This window comes from Clytia hemisphaerica, unplaced genomic scaffold (assembly GCF_902728285.1).
Source record: "Clytia hemisphaerica strain Z4C2 unplaced genomic scaffold, Clytia hemisphaerica genome assembly, whole genome shotgun sequence".
Taxonomy (NCBI): Eukaryota; Metazoa; Cnidaria; class Hydrozoa; order Leptothecata; family Clytiidae; genus Clytia; species Clytia hemisphaerica.
Window position 1 is genome coordinate 950,322 of NW_027104248.1, and position 27,749 is coordinate 978,070.

The window sequence follows — 27,749 nt, forward strand, 5'->3', positions numbered from 1 at the left end:
CATACAGGGGGAGGTGGACGAATTTTTCCTGGAGGTAATCTGAAAAAGAATTACCAGATGGTCTTAGGAAAGTTTTTTATATTTTTCCAGGGGTTAAGAGTTATTCTAAAGTTTCCAGGGTGTAACAGACTGATTTTAGTTCGTCCACCCTCACTTTAAGGTATGAAAAAAAACTTTTTCCAAGGGTTTTTTTGCTAATTTTGAAATTATCCACACATTTTAACGAATTATATCTTTTGCTTGAAAAGGTTCGTCCACCCCTTTCCCATGTATGGGTTTTAAATGGAACAGCCCAATGTTAATTGAATAACAAGCTTGCGTTGTTTTGATTATATTCCATCCATTACCAAATGGTGAAAAATAGCGGTCATTGCTGTGTGGTTTAAGGGTTGCGTGACGGTGCCCGACTAAAGAATTGTAGCTTACTCGCGTGTTTTCATCAAGTGATAAAAATAAAAAAGTCAGCGTTCGTGCTCTCGTTTTCGGACTTTATTCAATTGCCATTGAAGTAAATGTCTTACTATAATATTTATATAAAAGCTAAATGAAAAAGGGATGAGTGATTTTTTTTCGGAAAAATAATTTTCATCAGCTCTAAACGTCAGATCTCCCATTAAAATTCATTATTATTTTTCAATCCAATATTTTTGAGATTTTTTTTTGCAGCTTTTTGCTTGAAAGAAAAGGAAGGCTTTTTATCACTGCGAATTACTTTATAAGAGATTTCTTCTGATATAATAAGTATGCTATTTTCTAATCATGAAATATTAAAGTGCTAATTGTTGTGAGGGCTCAAACCATTTTACAAATTGTTATTTTTCAATACCTCGAACTTTCGTTTTGTTGTATATCAAACAGTTGAAACGTTGTTTCTGTTGGGTGAAGTCTAGTTCCCATTCAGATAAACCAAGTATATGACGATTTGAGATTGTGAACATCCAGCATTCTTCAGATTTCATCTCAATCATGATCAAGAATCATTTCCCGAAGCGAAAGAACGGCTCATGTGATGGAGTGACGTCTATTTTACCGACATATTTCCAGCAAGAGTTGGATTTCATCCATCAACAACATGCTGATGAATTAAGTCACGTGACTAAACAACTGGCTGAGGCCGAAGATCGAGAGGCTGATCAGGTTTCTATTATTTCCTGACTTTGTAATTACGAACCTATACAGTTGAGGCTCTCTAATGCGATGCCCTTCTTTCTAATGGATATGCTCTAATTCTAATATTCAATAATACTGAAAGTCACCATCAACAAAACTCTACCATTCGTTACGCTTCCTCGATCAATGGAAATCCAGTCCCCCCTTGAAAATCAAATAAGAGAGCACCGACTGTAATGCTATTTGAAGAAAAAAAGAATATATTTGATATGATTCATTAATTATTTCGTTTTAAATAAACGTCCGACCCTAAAACCGAGGCATTTTCGGCATTATCTGGCAATATAATGTGTATCAATGGTATTCGAATGCTAAATTTGAGGTATTTTGGACATAAAATTCGATAAAAAGCCAAAATTTCAGTTTTGAAGGCTTTTTTGACTCAAAATCCATAAGCAACTTTTTGGCTGAAATCTGGAAAATATTTTGAGCCGAAAATCGGGGTTGTTTATAAAAAAGAATGTGTATTAAATATGTATTATTCTAGTAAGCTCACCTGAAAAATTTGTAGTACCTAAAGAATTTCGTTGAATGTCATCTTAGGTTGATCGGAATTGCACTTTGAAAGCAGAAATGGAGGAGTTGACCAAGAAGGCTTCAGGATTTGAAAAGGTTCTCCTTACTCAAGAAGAAAACATTCAAAATCTCACCAGACAGGTATCTTCAAATACTTGTAAAATACATTCTCTCTCGCGCTCGCTATAATAATGTTGTAAGGTAAGTTGTTTTTATTTGCTTATTGATTCTTTTTTTGTCTGACTATTTTCCAAAAGCAAGATATTCAGGTTACAAGTTTTTGACTTTTGAGAAGAGTTAGACAAAAAGTCTTGGAGGGTTCGCTCAGGACCATGGTAGGAGTGTACATGCTAAAGACCTCAAACCACCTAATTATCCCTTTAAACAAACACCATACCCGCTCATTTTGTTCAGGAAAGCATACTCTTACTTAGGTTTCAAATAAACGCCCCTCCCACCCGCTTGTTAATTTTTCGAAAATTTTCTAACCCCCGGACCTTATTAGGATCCCCCCCGTTCATTAATTTTTAAGAATATTTTCAGCTGTCGAAGAGAAGGCCCCTTATTTTGCATTAGCCATATTTTAGCCTATATTTACCTTATTTTTGGGTTTTCAGAAGTCCAACCACCCCCCCCCCGTTTATTACAATTTGAAAATTTCCACCCTCCCCCCCCCCCCCCCCCCCCGCCGTTTATTTGGAACCTAAGAGTAAATTTTTTTTGAAAACAGGTGCAGGAGCACGAGATGAAGAATATTACTTTGAACAAAACATTGACTGAATCTGAAGCACTCAATAAAGGTGAGTTGCCCAGCCTTCTTTCACATCGCAAAGGTAAAGCCTCAGTATACGCTTTTTTTATTAGAATAGTGAATTTTGGATGAGGGTCAAGCATTCTTAAGAAATTGCCAAAATTGAGGACGTGTAAACGTATTCTTGCTTTTTTAGACTTGACTTTTATACAAACAGGAGAAATTATTTGAGAGTTTAAAACATTTGTGTACACCTTGGTTTGCTAAAATTATATTTCTGCCTCAAAGTTTTAAATTAAGTCTAATAAAAGCCCAGTTTTTTTTTGTTAACCAAATACAAAATGACTGTGATTTTTATCAAAATCACAATAAATCATATCAAAAACCCATCCTACAGGATATTCTTAGGGTATTCTTACGATTTGGCCAATTTTCATCTTTTATTTTTACAGAAGATATTCTTATAAAAAAAGCGTGTATCTGAATGCATCCAGGAGAGGTTAGCTATCCTCAAATCCAACGATAGTAAGGAAACTTTATTATTAGAAAGTTTTAGGGAATTTTCAAAGCAATATTTGTGTAAAATATAATGCACGAGTTTACTTCCAGAAATGACAAGAAAGCTGCAACAATATTCTGACGAAAAGAAGCGACTGACTGAAGAAAAAGAAGTTTTGAGAGCGGAGAAGAGCAATTTGAACAATCGCTTTCTGATGGAAAAAGTATTCATATTCACTTTTGAGATTTCTTACATCATTTTAATATTTGTTATTTCCACCCTGAATTCACTTTCCGTTTGAAAACTGTTGGTTGAAATTGAAATTGAAATTTACTATAGTGGGATAAAATTTCGCGGGGATTAAATTTCGCTGAGTTCGCGGAGTTGGGTTTCATCCGCGAAATTAAGTCCCAATAGAAATTTGGAAAGGCCTTGTCCGCGAAATATTTTTAAAGAAAACGCAAATGTCAAATAAACTACTTTTAGAATGTTTACTGGCATCAAAGAAGCCCTAATAATGAGTGTTTCAACAAAAAACATTCACATTTGGCATTAAAAGGCACAAAGTCGTGAAAATATTGTCTTTCAATAGTGCCGTCCGCGAAATCTTAAAATCTCGTGGATGAGCTCAATGAAATTTAATCCCCACAAAAGTTTATTCCATTAAAATAATTTATAACCTCTTGTTTTTTCCGTTTCAATACAGAGTAAATATGAGTTGTTGAAGGAGAAGCAACAAAAAGACGAAGATGAATTGCAACAGAAAAATAATTCATCAATTAAAGATTTGGCAAAATTGAAAAGAGAAATGGGTTCTGATACATCCACAATGGTTTGTTCCCTTTTTCAAAATAGTGCAAAAAGAGACCCTATGACTACAGTTCTGGACATAACTATTTGTCACTCCCCCCATCTTCAGTGTTGATTTGGAGTAAGTGGAAGTTGCAAATTTCCTCCCTCAAATATTGAAAATGGGGGAAGGGGGGACTCAGCATGGGGAAATGAGTAGTCAGACAGTAGTTCTGTCCACGATTGTAGCACAGCTTTAATTCCCACTTTTATGAAGGTAACACTGTATTACATAAATAGGCATCGTGACTTGAAAGTTAAGAAGGAGGAAGTACAAAATACTCCATAGCTCATTTAAAGAAAATCTCATAAGAGAAATGAGAGAATGCTATAATTCATTTACAGGTCACGAGTACACATCCCAAGACAGGAGCCAATCATTCGCTAGTACCATTCTTCTTAAACAAAGAAGAGGACTTGCTACGACAACAACTGAAGGAGGAGAAAGAGAAGGGAAGACGTTTAGAAGATGAACTGAATCTCATGAGAATATCACAGCATCATTCTGGAAAGGTATTCATCCAACTTTTTGACAAATTACAAATTCTTTCATTTTTTTCTCAAATCTTAAACTGATTTAATTTAAATGGATGCTTATCATTGGAAATGCTGTCGAATCCTTTTAGCATTGAGTTTGAAGTCCCGAAGGGACTAGAGATGAATCTTCAACCTTTCTCAAACAAGAAAAAGTGAAGCCTTAAGTTTGCCCCGCATTTAGAAATTATGTTTGAAGAACACCCGGGTCACTTATTCTGGATGGAAAATAATTGGCTTCATTTCCTATCCTGGAGTTTCGGATCTAGTCCCTTCGGGACCTTGAATCAATGCATTTTAGAATTCTAGCCTGCAAGCACTTATGTCTTTGATTCACGACAGTGAAATGAAACTTTGAATGAAAATTTGTATATATTATATTTTTCCATAGAAATTATTGTCCAGTGGACAATCATTGGAGCAGTTGGAGACGATTCTCCACAAAAAGTCGGCAGAATGCAGCGCCTTATCCATCAAAATAAACACGATGCAACACAAAGTGACGTCACTTCAAGAAGAGGTTATTTCTATTTCTCTTTCATTTTCTTCGAGGTTCTAAGCTACAAAGGCCATAAATGGTTTTCTTATAACTCTTATTGGTATAGGGCGTCTACTAAACTTAGGCGATCCACCTCCGCCCTTCTTCTGAATTCTCATCTACTCTTACTCTAATCCTTCGATGCTAAATGCTAAGAAGACTCCAGAGTTTTTAACGTAAACAACATGTCAAGTAAATCTGACCAGGTCTTTCGCAGGTGTTTTCATAGTTCATAAATTTATTGAGTGATAGAAATCTTCCTTTTTATTATAATTTGAGCCTCTCTTGAGTTGGGCTTGTTTTCGCATATATCAATATTTTCTTGTTATGTTTAGAACACAGCACTTCAGGAGAGAATTTCGACCTATGAACGAGAAACACGAAATATAACGGATGAAATCGAAGCGCGGAAGAGATTGGAAAAAAACAACAGACGTTTAACTGAAGACATCATGACATCAAAAAACGAAGCCAATAGGATGTCGAAAATAAATGATGACAAGTAAGCCTTTCCTTTGATCGAATTTAATTTCGCGAGTCGTTATCTTTTAGATTTGCTTTTCGCAAATCAGAAGTTCGAAAAATTACGCATAGGTTTAATTTCGCAAATCAGCCAAAAATCAGTTGAAAGTGGTCTTTAAGAACCAAAATTACGGTATTTTACGTGTATTTTGATTTTTGAAGATTTCGCGTGGATTTAATGTTACGGAAATGACAATATTTGGGAGAACGCAACATTAATCCGATTAAAGTGTTTTCATTTTCATTCAAACCATCTTTTGAACCAATTTAGTCCCCCGGGGCGTACTTGATTTAAAATTTGTGAACATAAAATCAGGTTCTCTAAAATTTGGACCATTACCCTTATAAATATGTTTCTATTATATGACAAAATAATATTGGGCTTTCAAGTATTATGCCCGGAAAACCTCGTTTTTCTCACTTCTCATACTCTAGGTACTCTAACATTCGAAAATTGATGAAAAACATTGGGAGACGTTTATTCGGGACCTTTTAGAGTACCCTTTGAGTGCACCGTTTCTCCAAACCCTTGGGAAGCCTACAAACCATAATGACATTCTTTTTGTTATTTCAGTGAAAGATTAATTTCCAAACTAAAAGAAGAGATCCAAAAGCTGAAGCAAATCGTCTCTGTGAACAATTCGACTTCGCGCCAACAAGAAAAGCAAATTGACGAGCTGACGAAAGAAAATGCAAAATTGAGGGAAGATTATTCCGATATACACCGCAAGTTAATGAGTTTCGAATACGAGAAATCTGATGCAGCCAAAGTGGACCTTCAAAGAGCAAACACCAATTTGAAATTAGACATCACAAAGATGAAGCGTTATCTCTCTAATACTTTGGATCACGTTTATGAAGATCAGTTGGCGTGCAAACAAAAATACGACCAAATTATGTAAGAATATTTTCACATAGCCACCCAAGTCCGCAATGGACAATCAAATAAGCAGATCTTTTAACCTACACCAATAATGTTTATGTTTATGTTTCTTTTCATTTAAGTTGATGTATAATAGGTAGTACAATGTGTAATTAGTTCGGCTAATCAATATCAAAAGTTGCACCCGAAGCTTTCAATTCTGTCTCCATCCTCAAAATTTTCCTGGTCTCCTGTCGATTAAGCACTTGAAATTAGCAACTGTCAAACGTTCATATTTCAGAGGTGACATGCGATATGAGAAGAAAGATGTAGAAAACACAGCACAAAATCTTCGATCCACTTTAAAAATGATTCGTTTGAAGAACCAACACAATGAACAACTGACTGCAGCAAAACAAAACACGTGCAAGGGTCTACTGCGTCAGATAAGCGACTTAAAATCAAGGTAAAAGTTGTCGGATATTATCAGTTCTTCTAAACACCCCTAGTCTGAACACAGACTAAGGGACAAAATCAGCCTAATACACCCCCTTCTCACAGACCCAGTGGGATTTTTCAGCCATTTGGGGGTAAAAATAACAGACCAAAACTCGATGGGGATTGATGTTCCTATGTTTTTTAATGACTGGAGATTTGAATTCAATTGTTTTCGAGCCAGAAAATTCTGTGGGGGTGGAAAAAATAGCACAATATTTTGCAGTGAGGATTTTCTTTCTGATTATTTTCATTGGGGACAAAAATTGGAGTATAATTTTTCGCTGGGAACGATATTTTGGCCAGTTTCTTTAGTAGGAAGAGGTCCCAGTTGGTCTGTGAGAAGGGGGTGTTCCAATGAACGCTTACTGCTTTCACTCTTGAAACTCCCTCTATCAATGACTTGATCTTGATTTCGCTGAACGGAGAGGGCAGTCAATTGATTTTTACGTTATAAAAATGACATGTCAAGTACAGCAATAAATAACAACTTTTTTTTCACAGAATTTTGTGTTTGGAAGAAGAGATGATAGAAATGAAGCAAGAACTTCGCCAAAAAGATGATAGAATATTCTTCATGGAAAACGAAACGAAAGAATTGCACTCGAATATCGATCGATTAAACTCCAATTTCACGTTCTCTACGCACCGATCAAATGAGGTGATTACCAACTTCCCCTTCCCGGAAGGATTCATTTCCGTTCGGTCTGTGATGGTCTGCAAGTACCACTTACCTATAACAATCGGATATTGCTGCGGTAAAGCCAATTTTTTGCGATTGCGTAATTGTTAAGGGAGCGGTTTGATTGTTATGGGTTAGTACGGTCATGGAATTATTATAGACACTGAAAAACAACGAGCTGAATTTTGCCAATTTCTCATGTACAAGCCTTGTCCGCAGTAATGACATGATTGTTCACCCTCATTCCGCCATTAAATGATTTTTCGTAGCATTTTAATCGCACTTCTCATCAAAATACACTTATCCAATTCCCAAATGAGACTTTAAGTTCTCCTCCGAGATTCAAACTCATCTAGTTAATTACCAATTATGCGTCGTTATGACGTTTTAAATTTCGAGAAGAGATGTATAAGGAATTGAATTTTGACACCAGAAATTTTTAAATTTCAACCTCAAAAAAGCCACCGTGCCACCACGTGCCACAAAAAGATTTTCATACCACAGTGTAGCTATGAGACTCACGTCTAATATATATCAATCTCAGCTCTTCTCGGAGAAATTTTGGAAAGATATTCCCGCAATTCAAAATTTCGTGTTATTATAAGCATTTTGTTTGGTTTTACTCGTCTGATGATGTTTTTCTCACATCAGATTTCATAAATGTATTCTCTTGGTATTCTAGCATTTACTTTCAAACTTTTAACCAGCAAAAGTACGATCAGAAAAAGTTAGAGAACTTTTTAGAATTAAGAGTATTAATCATTTTTCAAAATCAGAGTCCTTCGAGCCGCCATGACAGTTGTCCTTTGCGGACAAAGCCTGTACATCGATTGTTTTCTGAAACAATGGAAATACAATTACAATACTTCGCTCTCAACCGTTTCATTCGATGTTTATCCAAAGTCTCTATAATAAATCCATGGTACGGTAAGACGGAGAAAATTCCCCGCGGCCGTCTTCTTGTTATATCCTTAATGAAATTCTCAAAAACGCGGTTTCTCTAATTAGCGGACAGTTTTTATTGCACGGAATGCTCAAAAACCTGATGTATCGTGCTCGTGGGTCAAATAACTAGAAAGTCATTAAAATAGTCATTAAAATACATAAAAGGAGTTTCATTCAACAAATAAATGCAACAACCATAAGTATTCCATTAATTTGTAAATTGCATAATTACTTTGTTTGATCATTTTTTCTGAAATGTTTGCCGATGAGTCAAAAGTCTCTAACAGGCGGACACTGGGCGCTAATAAGAGGGTTAAATGTATATCTTAATGATTTTGAAATCAAAAGGTATTACAAAACATTATCAAAAAATATTTATTTAAACTTTATAAATTTTGAATTTTAATGTCCATCGAATTTGGTTTATTTACATTTTAGATTTCAACGACATGGAAGCTAAACACGTACGAAGAATCATTTTACGACCCTAACAAGTTTTTCTCCATCAACCCGAAAAGTTTTCGGTTTCTTGGAAAGGCTGATAATTCAGATGAAATAAATTTTACAATTTGATTTTATTCGTTAAATTTTGTATATATTGACAATTTAAAAAATATTATACTACAATAAAAATGAAAAAGCTATTTTACATTAAAATTCTAATGGTGGTGCGAACTGCTTCGCTGTTGCGATGAACTTCGCTGTGAGGAACTTCGTGAACCTGGAAATAACCGACCCAAAAAATATTTCATAAGATACTATAATCGTAGAAATTTTAGCGAGACTAATTTTAGCGTATATTAGCGAGTCAGGAAAATCTTGATTTTTTTGGATTTATTTATTAATTTTAGCGAACACTCGTATCACATTATTGATTGAATTCGTTTTCTAGCATTTCTTTGCACTGAAACCCTTTCTATTGATAAAAATGTATCAAGGCAATACAACCAGAAATTTCGCGCGGATAAATTTTAGCGATCTGGCGATTCGGCGTGTTTTAGCGAGATTTATTTTAGCGAAGATAGGGAAAACTCGCTAAAATTAGTCTCGCTAAAATTTCTATGATTAAAGATATGCGCTCTACAAGCCACCTGACCTATTAAAAGAAATCTTCCCGCTTGCTAAATTGTTTTCATCGCAAATACTATCAGTATCCTTGTATGAGAGTTTGAGAACCAATTTTTGTTCGTTCAATCTTTTGGCCTTTTCGAAAAAATTTTATGCTTTCGAATGTAGAAAACCTATAAAACTTAAGGTTACAGGAAGAAAGAATGCAAGCAATTTAGCCAATAAAGTTACAGTGTCGCGAAAGGCAATAGATATATCATTAATGTCTCGATTTTTCGACCACGTACTTATGCTTGAAGTAAGTTTGAATTTAAAATCTAAGGACAAGACTTTGCGAATCAGCCTCTCTTTCACCAAATTCATTCAACTTGATCAACTCAAAATTTACTAGGGTATTTAATTTTCAGGAAGTGCATGCTCTTATCTCCCGAATAAACGCCCCCCACTAAATGTTATAAGAGAAATAACATCCACCCCCGCTAATTAAATTCGATTAATTCAATATTTCATTACAGTGTAGATAGACCTTACACAGGCTAAAATTTTCCTTTTTGTTAGTATTGGTTCTTATTTTACGTGTTCATTTGTTAAAGTTTCTTTTTTGCTGTTGAAATTGATACCAGTTAAAAAAATTCTGTCTTCAAATTAACCCTCTCTTATTCTACCCCCCCCCTGCTTTAAAAAATTTTCCTACCCCCTCCCCCCGTCTATTCGGGAGACAAGAGTAATTACTAAGAAGTCAAAAAAAAGGGAATAGACTCGCACTTTGAAACGTAATATAAAATATGTCTGGATTTTCACGCAATAAATAACACAAGTATGTACAATTCGAAAAAAACAACAAAACAACACAAGGATGTCTTCGGCTTAACTTCAAAGGGAGCGGTTTGCAGGATCTGGTCGTGTGTAGGTAAAACATGCTGAAAAATTTCGTCATTTCTATATCAGTCAGAATGTTATGAATATAAAATGCTCTACTTTTACTTGTCGAATATTATAAAGGGACAGTATGATGCATCGGTTTTTTAAAAGTACCGGAATATAATTTAGACAAACTTTTGTGAGCAGAAATTTTCACGAGGTCGAAAAATCGCGAAAAATACAACCTTTACTCTCGCTAACTTGAGGAAATTGTAATCTTTGCGAAAATTAACCTTCGTTAAAGAGTTTTTTGAGAGAACTCCGCTAATTGCCTTGTCAAGAAATTTAAAGAAATTAACTTTTGCATCAAATTAATGAGTGAAAATGGATAAAACTTACTCGACGACTTTCGTAATCCTAAAAAGATAAGAAAATTTATTCATTAATCTACAGTATTCAAATTTTACACTTTCTCAGTACTATTACTCTAATTCTAAGAACTTTGAAAGAAGCTGGTGATGAAAAAACCCTATTTTCAACAAAGAATACGAGCTGTAAGAGAAGACAGCAATATGAAGTATAAGTCCAAAGGGCTAGAATCGAATCTCCTTGGTAGGATTTGAAGCCTGCCAAATCCTACCAAAGTTGCGCGGCCTAGCGCGGTCCGCTGAGTTTTTACACAAATGACAGACTAAAACTAAAATTTAGATCTAAATTTCGAAAAAGATATGACTCTAAAGCAAAGGAATCGCTAGATTCAATCCGTCGTCAAAAACACGGCGCATATTTTAAGGCTTCAATTTTTCTTGCCTGAGAAATTTTAAAGATTCGATTCTAGCCCTTCGGGCTTATACTTCTTTGGATGATAGGTGTAGAACTTACCAGAGCCTTGCGTGATGGCAGCCAAGAGGATGTTGGTATCGTTTGCTGACGGCGCTAAGTCTGCTTGCTCCACCGAACTTTCCGTTTCCCAATCGCGACTGTTTTGTATCAAATCCAACATGGAGCCAATCAGATCGTTCAACGCTACTACTTGAGACTGAAATGGTAAGGGAAAACGAGTATAGATAAGTAACTTATTATGTAAGGAAAAGAAAGAAATCTACGAATTTAGCAAATAAAGAAAATAAAAAGGTAAAAAAAAAAAAATCAGAAACTTATTTTCGAGATTCAGTCACGACCTGTCTTGATCCCTTTGAAATAATTGCAAAAACGATCACGATCACGACCCTGAATCTGGTGCGTGAAAAATGAGGAAAAAAAGGCTATTTTTGTGATAATTAAATTTCACGTGGATTAATTTTCGCAATTTTCGCGAATTTGGGCCCTTTTCGCGAAATTTAGTCCTCACTAAAAATTAAAAATCCGAATTTCAGCCAAAAACCCTAGGAAAATGAAAGTAATTACAGTAGGTGAAAAAAAAGCTGATTCGCGTAATCCGCGCGAAATTTTTAGATTCTCAATTTGCAAAAGAAAAGTCCGCGCGAAAATTAATCCAATTAAAATACTTTTTTCAAAACATTGAAAATAGCACTTTCCCATCCATCATAAACGTTGTTTGTGAATTCTTACCCTAGCCATATCAACAGAGATGGAGTTGGATTGTAAAGTGAGTTCTTCCTCTACTTTCTCGACGTCCGGTTCGTATTTCGTTCGCAATGCATCCGGTACTAAAACGGAAAATTACGTTCGTTTCTAATCCATTTTAACGGAGACTCTCCCCTTTGATCCCGGGCGCCCTCAATTTTTAAGAACGTCTGTTCAAATATGACTCAAAGAACTTTCTTTATTAAAATCTGAAAAGCCCCGCACTAGAAATTTTGTCATATTAAAAAGTTAAACCTCAAGATCAAACTTACCCCAGGGGGGGGGGAGGGCACTCCAGGTAAGTGATCTACCGGACCTGCGGCCCTTAAGGGTAGGTTTTTGGACTTTGGAAAGTGCACTGTAAGGGTTGATTTGTGAGCAAGTGGGAAAAAGTGCACTGTAAGGATGTAAAATTTGAGAAAATACCAAATTTTGAGGTAAAATTTGAGAAATTTCCAATTTTTTTGAAAAATTGCACTGTAAGGGTCGATTTTCAGCCAAATTTTTCCTGCACTGTAAGGGTCCGATTTTGGAGACCTGATTTTTGCCGAACGTACGGTCGTTTTCAAAATCGAGTGCCCCCTCCCCCCCGGGACTTACCCACTTCATGAGTCACAACTGGTATGCGATTTTCTGTCATTTCCTGAGAGAAAAAAAAACATATACTTTCATCATTCGTTCAGTAAATGCAAGGCAACAAAACATTTTGGTTCCATGAGGACAAATATTTTTTAGTGTTGTATTATTTGTTCGTGTTACAATCATGGACAAGATATTTGAACCAAAGGGGATTTCCCTGCGAAATTTTAAACACTACAAATGATTTTAAGCGCGTTAAAACTACAGTTGGAAAATAGAGTTTTAACTCTGAGTTTTAACATGAGACTTAAAGACTTAGGCCATTAAGATCTCAGGATCTGTCAGGATTTTAAACCTAAAATTTGCTCCAATAAGGCTTGCAATATAGCCTAGAAACCAACGAACCCCTCCAAAATCGAAATATTCAATGAAAGAAAGTGGAAGTAGTAGGGTAAAATTTGTAAAATCGCTCGAATTTCTTAGTCAAAGCACTTGTTATACATTTTTGGAAAGCTAAGGGGTAGGGGAATCAAAATAACTTGGGTGCCAATTTTTTTTCGGACACTTTGGTGTGATTTTCGGACAAATACGACGGTCTCAGGCAAAAATCATAGGGTGAAAAATTAATGAAAATTTTAGCTTGAGAAAACGGAGACCTGTTGTATATTTTTGGAAAGCTCTCAAAAAATCAAGATTAATGATATATTGCGAGTATAGGCGATTTCAGTACCTAACTCGAGATATTGAGCTTCCGAAAGCGCAAAAACTGGACAAAACAGCTGTTTCTGGCTGAAAAACACAGAAAAATGTACTGTTTTTAAAGGATTAATATCTCGAGTTAGGTAAAGAAATCACCTATACTCGCAATATATCACTAATCTTAATTTTTTGAGAGCTTTTCAAAAATATACAACAGGTCCAGAGATCCCACTGGCATTTTTGAAAAAACATGCATAAAAAAATGCCAAAAAGAGCAGAAAAAAATGCTAAATAATGCTAATTTTAAATGGAAAACATGAAAAACATGCTAAAAAGTAGAGTTATTAATCAACGAAGTCCCCGTGTTTCCCGTACCTAAAACCATTGATGTAGACATGATGAGAAATCGATATATAATCTAATAAATAACACAAACATAAGTAGAAATCATTTCACTTGGAATTTATTAATCAATCAAAGGCTGCAATTCAAAATGTAGCCCACCATGGTTGGACAATAGGAAAAGTTTCTGATTTTCAAGATGCAAAAAAAGTCTCTTTTCAAGGGTGGAAAACTAAATAGAAAACAAGCAACATGCTGAATGGACCTGTACCTAATGATTAACATCAGATGAAAATAAGAAAAAAGTGACAATAATTGTACAAAAATTCAGAATGGAAAAATAAAGCTTGTGTGTTGAATAATGTAAAATGGTAAAAAGGAATTTCCCCAAATACGAAAATCATTTAAACCATTCAGGCCCAAAAAACCTTTTAAGCTGTTTTTGGCCCAAATTTGCTCAAAATAATTTTCCGTAAAAATCTGGCTCCGTCACATTTTGGGCATTGCCATTTTGCATCATTGTGCAAAAAATCAGAAAAAAATAATGAGTCAACTTTGAGAAAAGCTATATTTTCTTATTTGGTTAAAAGGAATTTCCCCAAAATACGAAAATCCGTTTTTTAAGGCGAATAAGAATTTTCCAGGAAAAACCACTTCAGCCATTCTTTAGAGAATCTTGCCCTCCATCTTTGTACAAAAAATCAGAAAATAGTAATGACAGGATTTTGCACAAAGTCCAAAAAACCCTATTTTTAGGCAGTTTTTGGCCCAAATTTGCCCAAATATATTTTTTTTTCGAAAATCGGGCTCTGACACATTTTAGGCATTGCCATTTTGCATCATTGTGCAAAAAAATCAGAAAAAAATAACGAGTCAACGTTGAGAAAAGGTATATTTTCTTATTTGGTTATAGGGAATTTCCCCAAAATACAAAAATCCGTTTTTTAAGGCGAATAAGAATTTTCCAGGAAAAATCACCTCAGCCATTCTTTAGAGAATCTTGCCCTCCATCTTTGTACAAAAAATCAGAAAAAAGTAATGACAGGATTTTGCACAAAGTCTAAAAAACCCTATTTTTAGGTAGTTTTTGGCCCAAATTTGCCCAAATAAATTTGTTCTCAAAAATCGGGCTCCGTCACGTTCTGGGCATTGCCATTTTGCATCATTGTGCAAAAAGTCAGAAAAAACTAATGAGCCAATTCTGAGAAAAGCTGGTAACAGACGGACGGACAGACGAACGAACGAACGGACATGGGTTAATTTATAGAACCTCCAATAAGGTAGGTCCAATAACTGATTGAAATGTAGGAACAATATAAGTAAGAATCAGAAAAATGTACATAAGGCAAATTTTAGCTTAGGGAGCCCTGTTCCTGAAAAAACCAAAGTTGGCCCCAAAGGAGAAATATTTAAAAATCATGTATATCCAGACACTAGAATACAAGCTATAATGCAAGAGACATTTTAAAAATTGGTTCTTTAAAAAAACCCTGTGTTTTGCCGAGGTCATGGACCTGTCTAAACCCTGGAAGAATAATGAGGTGGTTCAGTGACATGTAGTCTTGACAAAACTTCCAAATATTGGCTACTTGTTTTATAAAGTAGAGCTTGAACGGAGAAAAACATAGTGTGCAGAGTAATCTAAACCCCCTATTTTTATTTCATCCCCCTATATGTGTATCCCCCTATTAAAAAAAAAATTCGAGCCCGTGCTATTGACAGCAGCAGTCCACCAGTCATTCAAAACCGAAAACATTGAAATTTGTATAAAAAATTATATGAAAAAAAAGAGTTTAACATGGTGCCGCAGGCAAAGATTTAGCTATCTACACTTGTTTTTTAGTTGTCCCATACCAAATAACTAAATCAATATAAATATGATAGATATTTTGACCAAAAGTTGTTATCCCCCCTATTTTTACTTGACCCCCCCTCTAAAATCTTAAACCCCCTCATTTTTTTCGGGAAATCTCCCACCTCCCTATGAAGCATTGGAAAAGATGGATCCCCTGCCTGACACATCCTTGTTTTAACATTTCTGTCAATGGTATTTATTGAAAACTTAAGATAATATTTAACGTTGCCCACCATGGTTGGGCAAGTCAGAAAATTTTAGAATTTTTGGGGGCTGAAAGTGCTATTTTGAGCTATCTTTAATGAATCTGAATATCAGGACAGAGAAGAGACAATATAAACAAAATTCCCTAATGATTCTCTGAAAAACATGCCAAAATGATCCAAAACATGCTAAAAACCATGAAAAATGCCAAATTTGCAAAAATCATGAAAATCATGAAAAACATGCCGAGTGGGATCTCTGCAGGTCTTAAAATACTTTTGAAGTAAAGATAAACTTACCTCCATCTCAGTGTCACGTTCTTGACTGACCATCAGTGGCAAAATGCAAAGATTCCTCAACACTGGCATTCGATCGTTCTTCAGAAGTTTGTTCAATGTGCTGATTTGACCTACCGATAAAAATAATAACTGTAAAGAATCGCTTCAAATTTGACTGCCGTAAAATAAATTTAAAGATGATTACACCACACCTACATGGATTCTAATTAGATCGAAAATGTTGCTGACAAAAAACTATATACCTTAAAGGAAGAAATTTTGGCGGAAAGAAAACTTGGCTGATTTGGCTGATTTAGCCAATTTAAGTTCCCGCCAAAGTTTATTCTTTCCTCCATCCGCCAAACTAAATTCCTGCCAAATTTATTTTATTTAAAACGCATTCCCCAAATTGGTGCCATTTCAGGCCTTAAAACAGGTTTTTTTGCTTATTTGATAACGATTTTGGCCAAAACTATCCTGCAACCACCAAATTAAATTCCCACCAAAATTTCTTCCTTTAAGGTGTATTGATTACATATAACTCTTATTTTGTGAAAGCAATGATCGCAATAAAGCAAAATTAATGTTTTGTTAAATTGTGATCCCACTCAAAAAATTGTATAATATAAATTTTAATAAAGTAATTGTAGTAAAATACCCGATAACAAGGCGAAATTGTCCAACATCTGAGGCCTACAGAATTTTAATGATAAAAAAATAGTAAAGTCAATTCAACTGTTATTCTATTTCGTTAAGCACGCTTAGCATGGTAGTCACAATGAGCAAAAAAGAAGAAATTTATTGTAATGAAAAAAGACCCTTACCAAGAGAGAGTTTCATGTTCCAATTTAAACATGAAATTTTGGATGGACATCTTGATATCACTGACGCGACCAATCAAATTTTGCAGTGACGTTGCAATGACATTCTCTTCTTTTTCCTAAAATAACAGTGACGTATAGATTGTACTCTTTAAGAAATGTTTTTAAAGAAAATGAACTAAATGACACACGCTTTACAAATTAAAAACGCCTGCAAAGTAGGGATCCAAAGCACCGACTAGATTTTCTGAATCGTTTGGTTTAGTGAGGAGTTATTTGATCAAAATCATTCTTGTTTATCTCAATGGCCAGATTTTCCGTCTACATACCTGTACATTCCAAAAATTTGCAACACTGATATACCTTTTATTATCATTTAGAACTGTTTCAAAAATAATTTGTAACTACTTATAAAACAGATTTTTTTGGAAAATTGTACACACCTGCTGCATATTTTTTTTGGTAAAATGGCTTTTCTTTAATGGTTTTTATTATATGTTATGGATCTCCAAGTGTCCTTCCTTTAAAATATAAAAATCAAACCTGAAATAACAACAATAATAATGATGATAACGACCATGAACCCTTTTTTCCCTCATGCAAGTTACCCAAATTCACGGTAGATGTTGATGCGTCGAAAGTCTCGAAAGCCTTCAATAAAGTTGACCATGAAATTGTCCTACACAAGATAAAGCAACTAGGAATTGATGGAAAAATACTACAATGGCTCAATTCCTTTCTTACAGGAAGAAAGCAGTCAGTGCTCGTAAATGCTATGTAATCAAAATATGTCTTTTCAGGCGCAGTAGTGAAGTGGTCATCGATCCTGACTTCCGCGCTGGAGGTCAGGGTTCGATTCTTACTCGGTGCTGCGATTCACTTGGCAAGTGAATGTACCTTGGCCCGGGTCAACCCATACCATGTGAGGGGAATAGGGTACCATCACTCTGATATAAGAGTATGGGCAGATATGCTGGACATTGAATGTGGTGTGGTGATGGTACTCATATGTTCAGTACCTGCGAGAATGTAAGGTTCTCCCGTACTGTTCGAGTATCATCATCAATACAGTACGGCTCTGATGTGTCGCGAGCGCAGGGTACAATGTCTGGTAAGCGCTGTGATTTCCCTATCTAGGGGCAGGAAACTATCCCGGGATAGGGCCCGGTCCGATGATATCGGAGGGTCAGCTTCTCTTCTCTCTCTCTCTCTCTCTTTTCAGGAGTCCCTCAAGGAAGTGTCCTGGGTCCTTTGATCTTTCTTATACTCATTGGAGATACTGACAAAGATATCTTGAACATCTTTGTGAAGTCCTTTGCTGATGACACCCATGCAACAAAACAAGTCAAGACCATTGAAGATGTTGCCTTACTGTAATCTGACTTAGAGAAAATTTACAAATGGACAGACGACAATAATAAATATGAAACTTTTTTAAAGACATAAAATTTGAACTCTTGAGACAGGGGGGGTTGGTACTAAGTTGTGGGGGCCAGTGCCGGGTGGTGGTCTGATAAGGTAAGTAAAAAACAACTTAGTACATGGTACTAAGTCGTGGTCCTAATTGAAAAAAACATTTTTACAACTTTGTATCAAGGGACTAAATGGTGGTTTCAATACCAAATATGAGGCATCAAGTTAGTATCTGGTACTCAAAATCCTGCAAAATCACAAAAAATGTTCTTTAACTTTCTCTAGACTTATCCAATTTTTAAGAAAATGCAAGAAAATAAATTGAAGAGAATTTTAACCCAATAGTAAACTTCAGTAGCTTCAAATTATTTATAGGCCCAATTGTAGACATCCAGATATTTATTCATCTAAGGAACAAGTGTGTCCAAAATTTCAGCCAGATCCAGGCTGCCCCAAAGTTTTAGCCTCGTTTTGGCGAAAAACTCATCTCCAGGCCCCAAAAATCAAAATTTTTGAAAAATGAAAAAAAAAAAACATAATATATTCACCCAAGGAACATGTGTGCCAAATTTCAGCCAAATACGACAATTTTTTAAGTCTCCAGGCTGCCCCAAAGTGTTAGCCTCGTTTTGGCAAAAAACTCGTCCCCAGGCCCCAAAGATCAAAATTTGTGAAAAATGAAAAAACACCCCAGATATTCACTCAATGAACAAGTGTGCCAAATTTCAGCCAAATCCGACAATTTTTAAAGTCTCCAGGTTGCCCCGAAGTTTTATCTCCTAGCTATTCTTATTTCTCATTTTTTCGAGACTAGTTTATATTTAAAGGAGGTGTACCAGAAAGTACCATTACTAAGAATTAAAGGGTGGTATACCAATTTTGAGGGCGAAAATCAACTTAGTAGAGGGTACTTCATGGTGGTGTGTCATTTCTCAATGGTGATATCAAGATCTTTCCGGGTATTAAGGGGTGGTATACCTATTTAAAGGGGTAGATTCAACTTAGTATCAGGTACTAAGTGGTGGTGGTCTCAGATAAATTTCAAAAAACAAGAAAGTACAACTTTTCGGCACTGGTCCAGTACCACAACTTGGTACCCCCCCTGCTTGAGATATGGTCAAATCATCAAATCATCAAGGACGTGTCAAACAAACTATACATCACCATCAGGCAATACCGCTCTAACTGCTCTAACTTGGGACGATTGGTCGAAACATGGGACGTTTGTTGATATCTGGCCTGTATTTTCACTTACTGTTAGATCTTTTTGACAACAAACTGGTTTTGAAAACTCCACCAAGTTTATCAATCATACTTTCTGTCATAACATGCCACGATAACTTTCGCTGATAGCGCGCCCTTTTTAACTTTTTTGTTTTCATTCAAAATGACTGGACGCTGATTGGAGAATTAAGGAACGACCGCTGCCTAACCCCTATCGCCAAATTGGATTAACAAATAACGAGTGTGTAACTTGCCGTGCGAGTGATGTCAAACGCTCCATCGTTTTGCCACTAATTTGGTCTTTTTCGTTCCAAACACTTACGTGTGTTCCACTCCTGATTTTTTTTCATATTTTGACTTACAGTAAAAGCCTTCTTGGTGCGAAAGAGAAATAACTCAAATCAAATGATTTTGGAGGTTCGGTGAAATGGTGGTCAAATTGCCGTCCCATGTTTTGTCAGATAGTCCCAAGTTAGAGCAGTTGACGGTATCATTGAAAGCAAAAATGTTGTAAAAGATTTGGGAATCCTGATGAGTAAAGATTGCTTGTTTAAAGAACAAGTAATTTCAACCATTCAAAAAGCAAAAAATTTAACTTCATGGATACTGCGAAACTTTTCCTCGCGGTAATTTGAATGTACGACTACACTCTACAAATCGTTGGTGATATCAATTTTAGAATATTGCTCCGTTTTATGGAGTCCAAATACTGTTGGTCTCATTCAGAGACTTGAAGACATTCAAAAATCCTTTCTAAGAAGGATAAAAGGCACCTCAAACAATCATTGGGAGTGTCTCAAGCAATCCAAAATCTATTCCCTTCAAAGGAGAAGGGAACGCTTTCGCATCATCTATGTTTGGAAGATGTTAGAAGGGATATTACCTAACGTGAATAGCAGTATAAGAGCTTAAGAAAATCCCCGGCTCGGTCGGCTGTGCCCGCCAACTGTAGCAACTCCAGAAGATTTTTCAAATTTTAGTTTTTTTATCAAAACCTATCCTATCTTGTAGAGCTTTGAAAAAGAAAGAAAATGAGGGGTCATAGGCCTCCAGAGGATAATTGGTTGTAAAGATATTCAAATTTTAGTGTCGAAAATTTTACTAAAAATGTCAAAAAAAAGGGTTAGGAAAATAGCTTGGAATAATTCGAAAATGTGTCAAAAAAGAAAAAAGAAAAATTTTTCCAGTCATGCTTCTTTAATTTAGCATATCTCTTTTTCTAGTGTAGCTAGAGGGAGCTGGAGGGAGGATTCTTTGATGATGTTAGACTATAATTATATAAAAATACTTGTAAAATATTTAGTATATTTTATCAAAATAATGAAAGATATATCTTTTTTTTTTTAAAGAAGACATTGCATTGTTTTATTTTAGTTTTTGAAGAAAAGTAGCTTGGAAAAGGTTGAAATGAGTCAAAAAAGGAGGTAGGACCCTTTTTCAAGGGGCCTCTGGAAATGGAGGAACAAAAAGTTATAAGTAAAGAATACCGTGAGTGGTCCTAAATCCAATAGCCCTGCCTAAATCCGACAGCCCTGCCTAAATCTGATGGGGTCTTTCAAGGATACAAACTAAAATAAAAACAAATCTTTCGCTGTGACGCAATGAAGATACCAAAGTGTCAAATAAACTAAAGAGATTTGATACACTGATTTTACTAACTTAATCGTGCTTTGATTATGAGCTTTTTTTTGGAATTTTAATTTAATTTATTTTGAAATAAAGAACTCAAAACATTTTATTTTAATCATTTTTTACATTTATATTTTTTTGTTAATTTTTTAGTGTAGGGAGACTCGAAAACATGTATGTTTTGATTACTACAGTTACTTGATATATTAGATAGATAGAACTTTAGGTTTATCTGTCGACCGGCCCGCATGCCCTCGAGCTGCCGCTCAAAAAAGTTTCATAATCTTTTTCAAATTATTTTTTTTCCGATTAAAAATTTTTTTATTTGTGGTTTTTTTTCTTTTTTTCATTTGTGTTGTCTTTCTTTTTTGTGTTTTGCCTTATTATCAATTTTACTACTTTGATTTTGTATTTGATTTTTTGGAATTTTATCTTATTTTATTTTTACTTTAGTTTTTATTAGTTTTTGTTTTTCGAGCTGAGTTTTTATTCATAAAAGTTCATTATTTTGTTTTTTTTTCCAGAACTATTTCCAGTTCCAGTATCTACAATCACTTTTCACATTCACTTTTGGTTTTCAATCGACGATGATTCACAACCTGTCCATGTGGACAGAACAAAGTAGCCCGACTTTCTACTTTCCCGCAGACAAATTGTTGCGCCATGACATAATTTTTTTCCGAAGACCAATCAAAACATTTTTGCCCTGGGTTTCCTCAAGTAACTCATATCGTGCGTTCTGATTGGTCGGAGAAAACGAAAGTGGTTTTCCTTTGTGAATCATGCGTTTTTATTGGGTGAGATAAACTCAGTTCTAGTTTCCGACATGCTTCTAATTCTAAATTCAAGATGGCGGCGCACGAGGGAACATGACTTTGTGAAAATTTAAACACGAAGGAAATATGATTAGATTTAAAGGTTTAGAACTAGATTTAAAACTCTTTATTTTTCTCTTAGTTTGATAATCAAAAGATTCTACAATGTTTTGGGAGTCTAAATATCCAAAGGCTTTTTGTTTTCAATGTGAAAAGAGGATAACGTCAATTTGACGTTATGCGTTGTTGTCAAATGAATATGAACGGGTCCCCTTGCCTTAGAGATCGCACTCTTTAAGAAACTTAAAAACCCTTCAACTGAAAAATTTTGAAATGCCCTTGACACTCACTTAAACTCAATCCCGGGGATGATGAACCCCAAATTGCAAATTCATGGATATACTGGGTGGTGCAGGTGGTGGTGCTAATTCAAAATCAATACACTCTTGACAGTTACGTTACATCAATATGCCAAAAACATTTTGTTCAGCCACCTTCACTTCAAGATAGGCCACCATAGAATGAAATTCCTTTTATAGGATGAACCATATTCATGTGGCTTTCAGTCTTCCACTCTATCACAGCGCCTATTTGAGATATTTTACTAACTAGCCCAGAGAAAAATTTTAAACCTTTATTATTTGAATGCATGCCTTTTTAATACTCAAATATGAAAAAAATTAAAAATTTTAACTTGGTCATTAGTAAAAATTCTATGGTGGCCTATGTTGAAGTGAAGGTGGACGACCCACGGCATGGCCCGAACATGTTCGGGCCTCTTGATTAATACTTTTTAAAAATGGCCCGCGTGTGGCCCGCGCAGTTTCGGACCATATTCGGGCCAGATTTTCGAAAATCTGCTACGATTGCGCGTGTAATTTCAGGACCCCATATTTATATTTTAAATTCCTTATTTTAGCAAACAAATTTAAAAATCTTCATCTTTAGGCTGATGGAAATTAATGATATGTTTACCGTAATGACAATTTTCAGAATTCGATGCAGCCAAGTTTCATTATTCATTATTCATTATTTTCCCATAAACATTTATTTTTACCAGATTTTTCGTTTTTCCTTATAGATACACAATCTCCTCTTGTGTCTCCGGAACTCTCGTGTTTTTATTGATTCTTTTGGTTCCCGTTTGTACGAGCTTAAAGAGATAAATCTTTTTCTTCCCGCTAGAGAATTATATAATTTTATCTCCACAATATGACAAAATTAAATTCACACAGTAAAGACTACTAGAGGGCCGTTCGGGTTGTTAACAATCTAAAAAAACCACAGGCCGTTTGTTTTGACATCAACTTCGAAAATTTTCGTTCTCTGCTCAAGTGGGAGGAAAAATAATGACAACTTTTCGAGAAAATGGCAAATAATGACAACTTGATGCGGCAGGTTTTTGAACACGCGGGCGGCTTACGGTAAACATAACATTAAATTCCAGCGGCCTTATTCAAATATAATTATTGTTCAAATATAAAAGTGATAATCATCTATTTTCCAATTAAGTTAGGAAAATTATTAAAAAATAGGGAGGTCGGGCCTTACGCGTGCGGCAGTAACAAAACATAGATTTTCGAAAAAAAATATTCAAGCTTACATATCTCAAGGAAGGAAACCTCTTTTAACATAAGTATTTTTTCCAAAGTGTAGAGAATTTATTCAGCTTTCTTTTGCAGAAAAAATCAGCACATCATGTCTTCATGTTCCTTCAAAATTTGAAAATGAGTACTCGCGGGTGAGTTTATTCAAACTTCTTGTTCGCGGCACGGCAAAATTTTTTATCCGGGGGTTCTAAAATCCAAAGCGCTAGCCACCCGAAACAGCTATCGACCTGGAATTTTTTGCATCGTTCCCCGCAATAGTTCAGCTTTTGAGACGTACCACGTTCGTTGGTTGGAGCAACGTATATTTTTCAGGAAGTCAAATTATGTACTTAAAAAAAATGCGTTTTTTTCATTGAAAAAATCAATTTTTTTATCGAACGTGAATTTTTTAGAAAGAACAATGTTTTTTTCTTTCCAAATGTGAAAAAAGTAAGAATCAAGCTGTTTCCGGTGGCAAGCGCTAAGGGAAAGATTATGGTGTAATCACCCCCGTTTCAGCTACATCTACGGAAAATAAAACTCGCACCAAACCTCTCGCGCGGAATTTTTCATAAAACACTTTCGCTTTTGGTGCCGTAATGAAGGTACAAAATGGCTGGCGATGCGTGCACAAAAATTCTTGAAAAATTGGACTTCAAAATGTAATATCTTTGGAACTTTAAAGAATTGGAAGGTAAATGACCCCTCATTTTTCTTCTGATGGTTATGGCTTTCCATTAAACTTGGTTTGGTATTCTGCAAGTAAGTTTAAAATTTCCTCTGACCACCCTATTAAAGTGGGGGGCGTACGAGGTTTTGAATTACCGCCATCCCGGCCATTTTTTTTGAAAATTACCGTTATCCCGTCCAAAATTTACGAAAATACCGGTCCCGCTGTTTTTCCCATAAAATTCTAAAGACTAGAAGTCAAAAATTCGGCAAAATGGAATAGAATGTGTATGAGGTAGATCATTATTTTCGTATTTTGTTTCGATTGCAAAAATTTACAGAGATAAACTACCTTTCTAAAGAAAAAAATGTACCGGGTGTCCCATAAAAAAAGTCCGGACGTTTGATTATGTCAAGGTGGAAATGTTTAGAATAGAAAGACTTTTTTATTTCAATGTGGTTCTAAAACTTTGTCATTTTAAAGTTAAAGCACGCTTTTGAAAATGTTAAAAAATGTTCAAAAAATAGCACAGTTCCACGAAAGGAGATTCGAGTTTATCTTGATTGCTCTACCAAACCTAATTTTTTTTTGCTGGATAAAGGTTAAAACTGCAATCTACTTTAGGCGTACAAACTTTCGCGAGCAGAAACTTTCGCGAGGACGAAAAATCGCGAAATTCACGACATTTACTTTCGCGAATTTAACGGAAAATATTTTTCGCGAGCATAAACTTTCGCGAATCAAGACGTAAAATTGAGAATTTTCACATGAAAAAATGGCTTAGAGGGACAATACTTCTTGGATTGGCTTGAAACATTTGTCCTTTGACTTATTAGTCTTTTAGCAGGCTAAAAAGTACCATAAAAGTTACATTTTATTCAAAGTTTTAAGTTTTACAGATTTTCTATTTTGTCAAGAATTTTTTGAAGGGCGAATGGCCCTTCCTAGAATTTTTAAAGACATTTACTTTCGCAAAATGGACCAAAATTTGCGAAAATCGCGAAAGTTTCTGCTCGCGAAAGCTTGTACGCCTAAAGTAGCCCTTCCGGCTATGATAAATCATTGAAAAAACAAGCAAGGGATTCACCCAAGGAACAAGAACAAGCGTGCAAAGTTTCAGCCGAATTCGACCATTTTTGAAGACTCCAGCCTGCCCCAAAGTTTCCATGTGACAGACAGACATTCTAGCTCAACTTTACAAACCCAACGTTCTCCTCCCTGTATTAAAAAGCCTCAAAAATCCTCAAAATAAACCCATTCCTGGTGTAAGATCCTTTTTTTTGGGGGGAGTTTTTCACGTTTTTTTTACCTTTTTGCTGACTCCTGTGACAAGCTTTTTTTGTAGTCCGAAAATTTTATGTACCGTCTATATACGTATGACTTTTACCGAAATACCGTTGTTTTTTATAAGAATTACCTCATCCCGGACGAAAAATCAGGTGTTTTACCGTCACCATGGCTCTTGCAAAATACCGTTTCCCGAATACTTTTTATCGTTTTTACCGCTTCCCGGCCCTAAATTAGGCCTTATCCCGAGTACCGCCAGATCGTACGCCCCCCCCCATTAAAAAGAATGATTTGAATCTTACATAATATGGTCTTCATTTTATTCTTTATCCCGTTCCCTTTTCTCGTGGTCTTCTCCTCTTTTCTGGATCGTTTTTTGTACTGTTATACAACTTTGTGAATCAAACTGGTATTTGGAACTTTGAATTTGTCTAATGAAAATATTTAACAATGGATGATGATAAACCAGGAAAGGTAAATAAAATTAAATTCTACTATTCCTATGATGTTCCTTTAAAGACGTATCAATTGTAAATACATGGCCCGAACATGGTCCGAACAAAATGTTCGGGCCGATTCAATAATACTTTTTTGTTGCCCGAGCATGGTCCAAACAGGCCCAAACATGTTCGGCCCATGCCGTGGGTCGTGAAGGTGGTTGAACAAAATGTTTTTGGCATATTGATGTAACTGCTTGACATGAAAAATATACGCCGAGATGCTTTTTTCCCTCGACAGATTGATCAAACAGAGGCGTGGCACCAAGAATCTTACCTGGGCACTTTGCTCGAACACCTACACAAGTGGCGCAAGTAAGTAAGTATGCTGTTTTATAGAGCTTTAGTTTTTAGAGAGCTAGCCCTGACTGATCGTGATGCATCATGCAAGTTTTACCCAACTTCATGCGTTTGCGGTACTAATTAAAAAAAAAATCAAACCAAAGAATTGATTGGCTGGTTGAGAAACTGCCTCCCAGGGCTTTACAAATAGAAAATCTCACTGACTGACTGGACTGGAAAAATCAAAGATACCTTACTGACCTTACAACAAAATAAAAATCAAAAATACCAAATTTTAAGAACCACGCGACTAGGCTACCATTTTCGTTGTTTTCATTCGAGATTTAAAGCCAACCAAAGCCACGATATCGCTTTTTCGCACAGGCGCGCGGGTTGGGAGTTAGTTATCTGATATTCCGACGGCGTATTGGCGGCCGCCCACGCTAAAGCTCTAAAACTAAAGGTAGGAGCGGGCCAATATCTTGTCAATTTGAAAATTTTCCCGACCTTTAGAGCTTTAGCGTGTCGGAAGGAAATTTCTACATCGGGTGCCAGATTAGGGTTGGGGGGACGAGGCTGTCACTTGCGACTTGGCCGGCGACTTGGCTTGTTTCAAAAAGTCATGATATTTGAGAAAAAAAGGGAAATTCGCTATTTGACTAATTGGCCCAGCCGCGCAGCGCAAGTGGGCCTTTAAAAGCAACATACTGAAAAGATTTTGGCTTTGTCGGGGCCTGTGCGCGCAATAAATTAACAAGTCCAGTAGTCCAGGCTAAACCAGCGGCCGATTTAGAATTTTTGCTTCGCCTACCCGCCGCCGCACGATGTTTGACCTACTCTTATATTGGATTGAATTGGTAGTAAAGTCAAATTCAGCCCCGGCCGGTCACTCGTCCCGCCGGGGAAAAATCTCTGAAAAAATAAAAACAAAAAAAAATGAAAAATTGAAAAAAAATAAATTCGTTTTTCAATTCTCCATTTTTGTTTTTGAAAATCAAAAACAGAAAAATGAAAAATGGAGATTTTTCATTATTTTGTACTTGTGGGTGACATTCTGTCATCATGTTGCGTCACTCAGGTTCGACGGGGGTTTGATAAAGAGTGAAGTTCAGTCTAGTAGGGTGACGTAGTTCATACAGATTATCATATAACATCTTTATTACATCTTACAAGGTTTGAAATGTTGTATATGAGAATAGGGTACTAATAACATTGATAGAACAAGAGCCACAAAGATGGCTTAAATATTTCTTATTTCCTATCACCCGGAATGCTTGATTATTCTTTTCGTTACTTTTTTATACAGTCCAACTTCATTTTGATGGGAATCCAGTCTTTAAAATAAAGTTTTTTTTTGTCTCAAACTCGCTTTATCTGGAATTTATTTTTGATCCCCTGGAAGTTTGAGATAGAGCTTTGGAATCTTTTTGGAAGCTTGAATCTAAAGTTTATTCACGATAAGTGTGCACTAAATTTTGCGATTTACTTGTTATTTCTCAACCAATGCTTTAATCTTAAAAAGTTTGCTATCGTTGAGAAAGTAGGAAGGAGCTTTTTAATCTACTGATAGTTTTTTTCCGTGAAATTTGAAAATACATTATTGAAGAAAAAATGTCGGGGGAAAGTGACGAAATTTTCCCACGACGAAATTTTTCCCCGATATTTTATCACCCGACCAAAACTTTT

At 35.6% G+C, this 27,749-nt stretch overlaps 2 protein-coding genes across 5 annotated transcripts; one reads left to right on the forward strand and one right to left on the reverse strand.

Annotated features, from left to right (window-relative positions):
• Positions 1-868: 868 nt before the first annotated feature.
• On the forward strand, positions 869-8,936 carry LOC136816493 (girdin-like). The gene is made up of 12 exons (XM_067072831.1): positions 869-1,137; positions 1,714-1,827; positions 2,417-2,486; positions 3,047-3,159; positions 3,643-3,768; positions 4,131-4,298; positions 4,711-4,839; positions 5,193-5,359; positions 5,954-6,277; positions 6,543-6,707; positions 7,241-7,397; positions 8,802-8,936. Exons 1-12 carry the CDS (start codon positions 967-969, stop codon positions 8,934-8,936), a joined length of 1,839 nt encoding a protein of 612 aa, XP_066928932.1. The 5' UTR covers positions 869-966.
• Positions 8,920-25,897, reverse strand: LOC136816494 (mediator of RNA polymerase II transcription subunit 8-A-like). 4 transcript variants are annotated; one of them, XM_067072833.1, is made up of 10 exons: positions 25,587-25,895; positions 17,101-17,178; positions 16,661-16,776; positions 16,495-16,529; positions 15,858-15,967; positions 12,480-12,522; positions 11,865-11,962; positions 11,175-11,331; positions 10,692-10,709; positions 8,920-9,084 (listed from the first exon to the last, which is right to left on the reverse strand). In XM_067072833.1, exons 2-10 carry the CDS (start codon positions 17,107-17,109, stop codon positions 9,023-9,025), a joined length of 648 nt encoding a protein of 215 aa, XP_066928934.1. In that variant the 5' UTR covers positions 17,110-17,178; positions 25,587-25,895; the 3' UTR covers positions 8,920-9,022. The 4 variants fall into 4 exon arrangements, with proteins under 4 accessions (XP_066928934.1, XP_066928933.1, XP_066928936.1 ...); XM_067072832.1 differs by having other exon boundaries at positions 17,101-17,200; XM_067072834.1 differs by lacking the exon at positions 8,920-9,084 and adding an exon at positions 10,206-10,351 and having other exon boundaries at positions 17,101-17,200; positions 25,587-25,897.
• Positions 25,898-27,749: the final 1,852 nt, after the last annotated feature.

What these genes read in the sequence shown, in the direction of transcription:
- LOC136816494 (XM_067072833.1), bottom strand. An exon ending in CAATTTCGCCTTGTTATCGG is followed by an intron (nt 15,968 to 16,494) that starts GTATTTTACTAC and finishes TTTTATCGGTAG; the next exon opens with GTCAAATCAGCACATTGAAC. An exon ending in TCTCTGTTGATATGGCTAGG is followed by an intron (nt 11,332 to 11,864) that starts GTAAGAATTCAC and finishes TTACCATTTCAG; the next exon opens with TCTCAAGTAGTAGCGTTGAA.
- LOC136816493 (XM_067072831.1), top strand. Translation starts at nt 967, where the DNA reads ATGATCAAGAATCATTTCCCGAAGCGAAAGAACGGCTCATGTGATGGA. An exon ending in TCGAAAATAAATGATGACAA is followed by an intron (nt 5,360 to 5,953) that starts GTAAGCCTTTCC and finishes TTGTTATTTCAG; the next exon opens with TGAAAGATTAATTTCCAAAC. An exon ending in ATAAGCGACTTAAAATCAAG is followed by an intron (nt 6,708 to 7,240) that starts GTAAAAGTTGTC and finishes TTTTTTTCACAG; the next exon opens with AATTTTGTGTTTGGAAGAAG.